Consider the following 11,017-nt stretch of genomic DNA (forward strand, 5'->3'; position numbering starts at 1 on the left):
GCCATCCGGTGCCTTCTTGGGGAAGCCAGGCGAGGAGACATGATGACCCGTCGGGGCCCTCTTCCTCGTATTCGAATTTCAAATTGTTTGGGGCAACGGCTAGAAAAGTGGAGGGCGCTCTTCCCAACAATATGTCCTTCCTTTCTGGGATAAAACTCAGGTCTCGAAAGCGTATTTTTGGTTTAGCTTGGAATAGAAGCTCGAATGCATTCGTATCTGATTTTCAGCGTTGGCGGGACCCAGGAGAAAAATGTCAGAATAAAAAGCCAGAAGGGTCCAAAAAGCTACGCCCAAAAAGGACAAAGGATAAATCTGAGATTGTGGTCAGGGCCTCTAAAAATTATTGTTGGTCCTCTCCTTTACCCATGGCCTGTACCGCTTTAGGGTGAAGGTTCTGGAGCGCCTCTAGCTTCTGATAAGGCATGAGCTAGGTGGCGTGCGGTTTTGGTTATCTCTTTAAAAAGATTAGTTTTAATTCTGGAGAGTTTCTGACGTTGTTGCTGCAAAGATGGCGCGATCTGGTGACAGATTGGAACAAAGATTGGAGAGATCTGACAGAACCAGACCTTAGTACTATAAAAGTATTTGCCATTGGAATAGAGTTTTCTATTCATTATCATTTTTATCTTTGGGAGGCGAAGAAGCACTTTTGAGTTGGGTCAGATCGAATGACCACTACGGCTACATAAATGCATATTTATTGCAAGATGAATCTTGTACACGCTATAAGGAGTATGGATGGATGCTTGGTTACTATGTATTGGTCAGTGGCATAGTGAAGCGGTGATAAATATATAATGGGTCAAGAAATTTTAGGGTTTTCAGAAGTAGATTCTCCCTTGACTTTTGGTGTTCCTCGTACAAAGGGGGAAAAAGCTTGGAGGTAGTTTTAGGTGTTTTCTTTTTATGATGGGATGGGAGTGGAATGAATTAAGGACTTTTGGGGTCTGTATCTAGGAAGTATTTTTCTAGAATCAACTCGATGTATTTAAAGGGGGACTCCTGGTCCCTACTTCATGTAAGTTTCGTATGATCTTTAATATAATATGTCATCTTTCAAAAAAATAAAAATAAATCTACTATCAATGAATGATGTAGCAGGAATCACCTTCAACCCATGAGGGTGGAGGATGTTCCGTTTAACAAAAAATACTGAATGTTGTTTGAGGAACTTCCTCTTTATCCATTGTAGAAGTTACAAGATGTGATTTTTAGACACAATAATAAATTGTTGATGCATATGCATCATTGTAGACACTTGCAACAGTAGCAGGGCCTTGACCCTGATCATTGAACAAGCACTCCCAACTTAGCCTATGATCCGAACTATTCATTGATCTGTCATAGATGAGCACGCCCCTAAAACCTCCCCATTCTGATGATCCACACTCCAATTGGTGGCCCTTATGATATTTGGACAGCTTAAGAAGTAAAAGTATTGGTGGCCCATGTGATATTTGGACAGCCTAAGGAGTAAGAGTTTGAGTCTTCGTTCATCTAGGGAATCTACATAGATCCAAAATGTTATATCCCTTACTGTTTTTGGGTCAAATTAATGATATGCCAAGAAGTTAATCTTATGGAACTTGTATGACTATCCTCATTTTCTGATGGTGATCATAATCCAATTGTAATTGTTCGATATATATATATATATATATAGACACACACACACACATGAGAAAAGGGTTCCTGAGGTGGCGGTGGCGCTCACAAAACATAGGGGCCCACTTTGTTTGGATGATCCAAAGCATTCATTTGATAGGCCCTCACATAGATAGGGTGCCCACAAAAAATCAACTTCATAGGATCATCCTAACCCTACCATTTTGTGGAGGTTAAAATGGATGGGTATAAACCTCCATAAATTTAAACCTCCACAAATGGAAGGGTTAGGATGATCCTATGGACCTGATTTTTTGTGGACATCCTATCTATGTGAGGGCCTATCAAATGAATGCTTTGGATCATCCAAACAAAGTGGCCCCCCCTATGTTTTGTGAGCGCCACCTCATATAAGGTAGCGCTACCGCCACCTCAGGAACTGTTTACTCTATATATATATATATATATATATATATATATATATATATATATATATATGGAGAGAGAGAGAGAGAGAGAGAGAGAGAGAGAGAGAGAATAAAGTATGTGCAGTTGCACAAATAAGCTATCTGTGCATGGGATCCAAAGCAGGGGAGGGGGGGGGGGGGGGGCACTTTTTTGGGGGAATCCAAAGCATTCATTTGGAAGGCCTTCCATGGATAGGGTGTGTACCAAAAATCAGCCCTATAGGATCATCCTAACCCACTCAAAGTTGGAGGGGAAATTGGATAGACACTGAAAATGAGCCAATAGGGCTGTTTTCTATACCCATGCACATATAGCTTATCTGTGCAGTTGCACATACTTTATATATATATATATATATATATATATATATATAGAGAGAGAGAGAGAGAGAGAGAGAGAGAGAACAGTTTCAGAGAGAACAGTTTCTACACACTAGTGTAGATAAGTTATCTACACAGTAGCTTCAAATACAGTGGGGGCCACATTGTTTGGGTGATCCAAAGCATTCATTTGATTGGCCCTCACATAGATAGCGTGTGCCCAAAAAATCAGCTCCATTGGATCATCCCAATCCTACGATTTGTGGAGGTAAAATGGATGTGTATAAACCTTCACAAATCTGTCCATTTTTTGCCTCCACTATTTGAATGGTTAGAATGATCCTATGGAGTTGATTTTTCGGGCACACCCAATCTATGTGAGGGCCAATCAAATGAATGGTTTGGATCAAACAAAACAATGTGGTCCCCATTGTATTTTAAGGTAGTGTGTAGATAACTTATCTAAACTAGTGTGTAGAAAATGTTTTCATATATATATATATGTGTGTGTGTGTGTGTGTGTGTGAGAGAGAGAGAGAGAGAGAGAGAGAGAGAGAGAGAGAGAGAGAGAGAGAGAAGTGTTGAGCGCCATTTTTTTGGTGCGCTTAACTGGTTATAACGCCTCCCATTGGTTCGCTTAAGTGGGACCCAAACATTTAAACGAATGGGAGGCGTTATAACCACTTAAGCGCACCAACATATTCCTCTATATATATATATATATATATATATATATATATATATATATATTAGTTTTCTTCAACATAGTTTCTTATATGTTGAACCTGACTGTTTGGCCATATATTCAATTCCTGGAAATAACCCTCTACTTTCTATCAGCTTGTCGAGCCAACATCTGTAAGGATCTAGGTGATACTACTTTTGTTTATTTTGTTCTTTACTAGGCCTCAAAGAAGCTGAAATTATGTTATACTTTATGTTAATTTAGGGTTATGTTTGTTTGTTTTTCCTCCTCTTGATCATTAACTTGAGCATAATGATGAATATACTTAAGCTCTAGTACTTACCTTTTCCTTATCTGCAGGGCTGTTCGTGCAATTAGCTCTGATCGAGGTAAGGTTGTATCGGGATCTGATGACCAGTCTATAATAGTCTGGGATAAACAAACATCACAGCTTCTAGAGGAGCTGAAGGGTCACGATGCTCAGGTCTGGTTCAAACCATGTGCTTTTTGCTTCCCATAATTATATTTGGTGATCGAGTTTTTGCCTGATAATCACATTTGAGTTTGCCTAGGCCCTGTCAACTGCGTGTGACTAGGTGTGAAAGCATCTCCCTGTACATGGTTAAAACTGCCATTTCCTCTTGGACAACATATTTGTTTGTTTCATTATTCATATTAAGTTACCACTCTTTGCATTATTCACGTTGATAAACTTATTTCTTTGCATTTCATCATAATAACAGTTTAGTGTAGATGTTCTCCATCAAAATTTATTGCCTAGGTGCTCAAGGGCTTGTTGCCAAGGGTCTCTAGGTGAAATGACAACCATGATTTCGAGATTGGCAAAAGATTCATCTTGCAGTATGCTTCATAATCAACATTCCCATATGTGGAACCTAGATATATACTACCCTAGTCAAACCATCACCTTTCTTGTCCTAGTTTTTTTGGGCATTGGCCCCATCAAATACAAAATCTCATGGACGAAGAAGGGGGAAGTTTGTTGAGAAACATGAAAGTCATGGTCATTATTATTTTAGAAGATTTTTAATCATCTTAATTGAATTTAGTTTCTTTAGGATGGTTCAGTAAGGTCTATAAAATAATAAATTGTCCTTTTTATGTTTTGTTAATGATTTGGAGTGGGGTTTTGTGTCTGTAATTTTATTTAATAGTGTTTAGGTGTAAGAATGAATGTTTCTTTCTTTAGGTTTAAGAAAGAAGGTTTCTTTAGTGTTTTCAGACGATGATAGTTTGCTAGGATTTTGTAGGAGGCTTTCAGGTTATCTAGGATATGTTTGGATGCACTGATTTCTCTTTCGATGAAATTTTCAAATTTCACTTGTTTTTAAATAACATTGAGTGTAAAATCCCTGGATTATTATTTATGCTGTTTTGGTGACATCCTCTGTTTGGATGAAACCTTGTATTTTCCTGGTAAATGTATTTTTGCTGTTTGGGTGACAAATTAATGAAATTTATCAGTTTTTGATGTGATTTAGTCTCAATTTTAGGAGTAGTTTACTGAGAGACCTGATTATTTACATTTTATATATGATTTATTTTGGTTTTAATTGCATCTTTTCAACTTAGATGTAGGGGATGTCCATGTCCGCCTATGGCCAATCTTATTCCTTTCCCCCATGGCCTACCACCACTTAAACCCAAGGCTAAATTGATGCATTGTAGCATAGTAGTCGAAGTTCTGATACCAAATGACGCAGGATAGGTGTAGAGGAAGCTTTTAAAGGTGTTGATGGAGGGAAGGAGATTGATAGGGTTGAAATGGCAGTTGGAATGGTGGAAAGGGCGATTGGAATGGTTGAAAGCGCAATTGGTTTTATGTAAAATGTAAAAAATTTCACTGATTCGAAGGGAAGGTGGTTTTATAGGAAAGTTGTATGGGCAAATTATGGAGATTAATCAAAGGTTGAAGGAAGGGAAAATTTTAGTTATGGGAATAAAGGGTTCTTTGGTTGGTTAAAGAAGGGTTCTTGAGTTGGTTAATGGAATCAAGAATTGGTTGAGAAGGAGTCGCTTAAGAAAGATTGAATCTTGGGTTGTTTTCAAATGGTTTCAAGATTCAAGAAGATGGAAGGGTATTCGGCTTACAAGAAACAAGAAGTGTTGATTCAATGGGCTGATAAAAGAACATTGTAAAATCGGTCAAGGGTAACAAGAATCAAGAGAAGGATGGTTTAATTGGTTAACTTAGGATGAGTTCTTGGGTGGTCGAATGAAAGGAAATAAAGGGGTTTTTGGGTTAACAAGAAGGACTTTGATCGGCGGAAACTGGGTGCTGTTGTGGGCGGTTTTAAGGTGTTGGGAACTGGTTTTGGAGGGGCTGTTGTGATTGGAGTTGGATGATGGTTAACTGCATGTTGGGGCTTTCGGGTAGGATTTTAGAAGGTCTTTGCAAGGGATTTTGGGTAGGTTGTTGACTGCTAAATCCCAGGCGAAAAAGGTGGCTGGCTGTCACAGGCTCTGGAAAGGCGGCAAGGTAGATGGGCTTGAGATCGCTTAGTTGGGTTTTGCAAAGAGGGGTTAGGAGCAAGTTTACATGGTATAAGAGCAGGTTGTCGCTGGGTTTTAGGAGCAGGTTTGGGCCGGTTTCTACGCTAGAGACTTGCAGAAAAACAAGAAGAACAGGGACTGGGTTGTGGGATCAAAACATACCAGGAAAGGCGCACAACTTGTGGCAAATCACAGGGATCTTCATGGCTATTACAGGGACTGGTTTCTCTTGAAAACCAAAACTTAATCTTCCACGGGACTAGTTTTGTGAAGACTTGAATGTTTCTTCCACGAAAACTTAAATTTTATTTCATCAATCAAAAGGCTAAATTTACATATTTATAAACTTGCATGACTTTTCATCAATCCAAAGGATAAATTTCATCAATCAAAAGAAACAAAGAACTGGCCATAAAGCGAGAGAATGCAAAAGGGAGAAAAATAAAATAAAAAGATTACAACATTGGCATATAGTGCAACACCATTAAATCTGACAATAAACTCCAAAATTAGTAGCCTATTAGCCGAGTTACCTTCACACAATGAATATGACTGAAGGAATACTCGTAGAAACTCTAACAATATTTCTTTCAATTCTCAAAATTTTCTCTTAGGATGTTAAGGAGGATAAATGTTTTTTCTTAAGCCATCTTATGATATCAAGTCTCTTTCAATCCAAAATTTGGGAGCACCACAGGTCGCCAATTTTTTGGTTCCACTCCACCCTTCCCTAACCTTGGCTGATGTGTTTGCAGTAACAATTTCTGTAAATATCTGATCCTTTTGAGATATGTGAATTTAGTGATTGATTTCTCTGCAGGTCAGCTCTGTTCGGATGCTATCCGGAGAGCGTGTTCTCACTTCTTCTCATGATGGTAGTGTAAAGATGTGGGATGTGAGAACTGATACTTGTGTTGCCACTGTTGGCCGTTGCTCAAGTGCAGTTTTGTGTATGGAATATGATGACTCCACAGGAATCTTGGCGGCTGCTGGAAGAGATGCGTATGTAAATGGAAGCTCATACAAATGGGTGTTACTGTTAATTATTATTTGAAATATCAATTCTTTAAATGTTGATTTTGATAGCAATAACCCTAAAAGTTACAAATATTTTCATTTTCAGGATTGCATATATTTGGGATATTCGTGCTGGTAGGCAGATGCACAAGCTTTCAGGGCACACAAAATGGATTAGGTATGCTCGAAAGATTGGGTATACTATTTCACTCTTTATTATTTTTGTTGAGAAAATCCGCCTGGCAAATACAATCGGATCGTGCACAAATTAATGGAAAAGTAAAATTAGAAGTAAACCACAAGATGAACACCGAAATTTATGTGGTTTGGCCAAGCCTACATCCACGGGCGAGAACACGATCTTCCACTATGAGAAAACAATATACAAGAATTACAATGGATTAAAACAAACCCACAAATCCGCAACCCTTTCCTTGCTTCTCAACCCAAGACTGTACAAGAGAGTAACTCAAGAGAAAACCCCTTACCAAGAGACAACCTGAGAAGAAAACCAAAGAGGAACCCAGGAAGAAACCCAAAGAAGTAACACACTTTCTCCTTCCCTCTCTCTTCCCCTGTTTCTCTCTCTTCTCTCTCCTTTCTCGTTTTCACGCCTCAACGAAGCCGAAAGCTGCCACACTTTCACCATGGCTTTTGGGACGTTTTTATACTTACTCCTGGCCTATTTTGGATTTCTGCCTTCCCACCACCAGCGATGGGAAATAAGGCAACTTTCCCAACAATTTTTATATTTATTTATTTGCTGATACCCAGACTTACACTCTCTGTTAATCATGAAGGTCAATAAGGATGGTCGGAGACACTTTAGTTACAGGTAGTGATGATTGGACAGCTAGAATGTGGTCTGTTTCTCGAGGGACATGTGATGCCGTTCTAGCATGCCATGCTGGCCCAATTTTATGTGTGGAGTACTCAACATCAGATAGAGGAGTAATTACCGGTTCGTACTAATCTCTCCCATCAAGTTGTAAGAAGATCGTTTTCCATCCACAACATGGGCACATTCTTTTATTTGTTTTGCTTAATACTATATAATTAAATTTAGGCAAAAGATTAATTGAATATTTAAAAGTAGGCTTTCTGATAGTCGCCTGTGTGTTCTTTTCAGGTTCAGCTGATGGACTGCTTCGATTTTGGGGAAATGAAGAGGGTGAGAAATACTTTTGCTTTATTATACAACTATTAAATTTCACTTGACTTTCTCTTGTCCTGAGTGTTATAGATATGTTTTGTGTACGCTACTGCCCTTCATTTAAGGGTAGGTTAGAATTTTATTACCAGGATATGCAGGTCATTGTAATATGTGGTTTTGAAACAAAAGGTTATTTCGTGCAACTTGAGTGTTACATAACTACTAAACATTTTGGTTAAGGGAAAACTCTTAACCGATATTGCAAGAAAATTTATGAAAAGGTTATTTCGTGCAACTTTACATTTCATATTTCATCCATGTAATCTAATTTGCAGCTATAACCAAAGATTATATACTTGTTACTATAGTTTTTCTTTACACCTGTATCGGCATCAAATGTGTTATGATGATAAGAAGTCATGACCCCTTTCGAGCACCATAATCCTCTTTTGTTTTCACTATGCAGGAGGCATACGATGTGTGAAGAATGTAACTGTTCATTCAGCTTCAATTTTATCCATCAATGCTGGAGAACATTGGCTTGGAATTGGAGCGGCAGATAATTCCATGTCCCTCTTCCATCGGCCTCAGGAAAGACTTGGCAGTCTCTCTACCACAGGATCAAAGATGGGTGGATGGCAACTGTATCGAACTCCACAAAGAACAGTAGCTATGGTATGTATCTTTTTCTCCTAAATTTTTAATATTTAAGTCCATGCTCTATTGGTATGCATCTTATTTACTGTTTCTGCCTTCTTCCATCTTAACATACACTTTCTAACAATAAAATTTGAATTTCATTCCCTTCCTCAAATAATTTTCCTCAAACTCCACTATTAGATCAAGATTTAGACAAGAAAAACCAAATTACACGTCCTCATTTCTCCTTTACCGTTAGAGTTTACAGCCAGTTCATGGTAGTCATACCGTGGATCATTAGGGGTCAGAAAGAAGTTGATAGGGCCAAACACTCGTTGCTTAAGTGTTCTTTTATACGTAAATGAAGGCCCACTTTGGATGCCTTAGGGCATTATTGTAATATGTTTAAGTGGTTATTATAAAGGTTTCAGATTGTGGAGAGGGGCCTAACTTTCCCACAATTTTTTTTCTTCTATCTTCTCTACCCCTTTCTTCTCTTATTACTTCTCTCTCCATTTATGGTTGTAGATTTATAAAAGTGACAAAGCTAATAAAAAATCTTGTCTGGATAGATTCAGATAAACCCAATGAAAACTCTTGCCTGCATAGACTAGCATAAATCTAATGAAAATCTTGCCTATACCTGCAAGAAAGAACATATGATTAAATGGGTGCAGAGTACTAGGAGGTCATTGCATCATTTCTCTGGTGAAAACATCAAACATTCCTTGTTTAGAACTAAGGTAACTTCAGTAGACCAACTGGTACTAGGAGGTCATTGCATCATTTCTCTGGTGAAAGCATCAAACATTCCTTGTTTAGAACTAAGGTAACTTCAGTAGACCAACTGGTATCACCGAATTGGTTTGCCCTTCAGTTGAAAATTGTTATCTGGGTTGGAGGAGATCAAGCAGGTCCTTCCAGAGAAAATGCGCCACTTGTCAAACAATTAAGAAATCCCTGCAACCCTTGATTGTGTCAAAATGAACAGTATCAGTGACTACATATCTCTGTGTTTGTGCTTGCATGGTTTTAGAAATGATAAATATGCAAAAGTAGTATATATGCCCTTGTACATCACTAAAAGATATGTTTTTTTTTTGAAGTCTTGTTCTGTGGCCCATGGCCTAGGTGCCCAAAAGGGGCCTTTTCCTAAGCGTTTTGATTTGTATGAATATGATAAAACATATGGAAATGTGGTGCCTAACATTGATATTTGATGAGGAGTTATTTGCAGGAAATTCTACTGGTTGGTTTTGGTGTATGTATGTCTGGCTATTGTTAATTGTTCAGTTTGTTTACATTTCTTCCCTTGTTTTTTGGTGCAATTCAGGTGCGCTGCGTTGCTTCCGACCTTGACAGGAAAAGGATATGCAGTGGTGGCCGTAATGGACTTCTTCGGCTGTGGGAAGCCACCATCAATATCTAGGGTTTGAAAGATTTCTTCTCTTTATAATGGTAGGATAGTCCAGTCCGGACAATATGTTTTGATGAATGAGGACTGTGTATCAGGGCACCCATATGGCAGTTTTTTTGCAACTAATGACATTTGTATTACTTGTTCTTGTGTTTCCTTTTGCTTCTCTGTATTGAAGTGGTGAAACTTATGTCAACAATTCATGCTAAGTATAGAAAATTCTTTGATTGGATTTTGAAGGTGTTGAAACGGTTTAAATGTTAGGAAAATACCCCTCTTGAATATACATAATGAACGAAAAAATGCAGGCATTTTTGCACATTCAGATCTAGGGCACTCCATTGGGATCCCGATCCGAAATAATTTCGGACCTTGGGATATGGATCTAATGGATTGATTTGATTAAGGTATCTGCACCATCTCATGCTCTCCTCACGCATCCCCCTCTCAAATCTCTCACAGGCCCTCCTAGGTGCCCTGGGTAAACGAGTATTCCATGGAATTTATAGTTGTAGATAGAAAGCAATTAATTACTGCCTAATTGATTGTCATGCCTGATTGTAACGGTGTCTATACCTTTACCATTGTCCATTGGGGAGTTGGCGTAGTTGGCTCTTAATAAGGTTCACAGGCTCAGTTTCCTTAATCTTTTCTCTCATCGCTACCACATAGTAAGAGACAAGGATAAAGAGTTGAGAATCCAGAACAGCAAGAAGATCAGACTGAGCCCATAAACCCTCTTTGGTTTTTGTAATCCTTATGATTCTGATAAAAAAGCATAGATTATAGTATTTGAGGAATGCTGCTAGACTCACAGTCACAGGCGCCCTTTAAAAAGAGGGGGGGGGGGGGGGGGGGGGTGTTTTCCATTGGTCAAATTCCATTTATGATGGCACAGGAAATTACGATCACAACTGTCTTAAATGGAATTTGACCAATGGGGGCACCCTTTACCGTGTGAGTCTAGCATTCCTCATAGTATTCAGCACATTAAGAAGATTCTTTCCTTTCTAGATCTGTTTCCTGAGAGTGCAAAAGAAGTCACTCATCGACACCTAGGGGTGTAAACGAGCCGAGCCGAGCTTGGCCAGGCTAGGCTCGGCTCATTAAGCTCAAAAGCTCAGCTCAGGCTCGGCTCGGGCTCGAACCGGGCTCGGCTCGGCTCGGCCAGGCTCACGAGCCTTACCGAGCTTGGGTTA

General features: G+C 38.9%; 1 protein-coding gene across 2 annotated transcripts in view; it reads left to right on the plus strand.

Moving 5' to 3' along the window:
- Positions 1-10,050, plus strand: part of LOC143858572 (DENN domain and WD repeat-containing protein SCD1-like) — a 43,882-nt gene extending 33,832 nt beyond the window's left edge. For both annotated transcript variants that reach the window (XM_077369238.1, XM_077369239.1), the window contains exons 25-31: positions 3,439-3,562; positions 6,413-6,594; positions 6,716-6,787; positions 7,410-7,570; positions 7,739-7,780; positions 8,229-8,437; positions 9,735-10,050. In XM_077369238.1, the coding sequence (XP_077225353.1) occupies positions 3,439-3,562; positions 6,413-6,594; positions 6,716-6,787; positions 7,410-7,570; positions 7,739-7,780; positions 8,229-8,437; positions 9,735-9,830 (886 nt within the window). In that variant the 3' untranslated portion in view covers positions 9,831-10,050. The remainder of the gene's footprint in view (positions 1-3,438; positions 3,563-6,412; positions 6,595-6,715; positions 6,788-7,409; positions 7,571-7,738; positions 7,781-8,228; positions 8,438-9,734) is intronic.
- Positions 10,051-11,017: the final 967 nt, after the last annotated feature.

The sequence above is a fragment of the Tasmannia lanceolata genome, unplaced genomic scaffold (assembly GCF_043159265.1).
Source record: "Tasmannia lanceolata isolate RefF3 unplaced genomic scaffold, GAP_Taslan_0.1 ptg000026l, whole genome shotgun sequence".
Classification (NCBI taxonomy): Eukaryota; Viridiplantae; Streptophyta; class Magnoliopsida; order Canellales; family Winteraceae; genus Tasmannia; species Tasmannia lanceolata.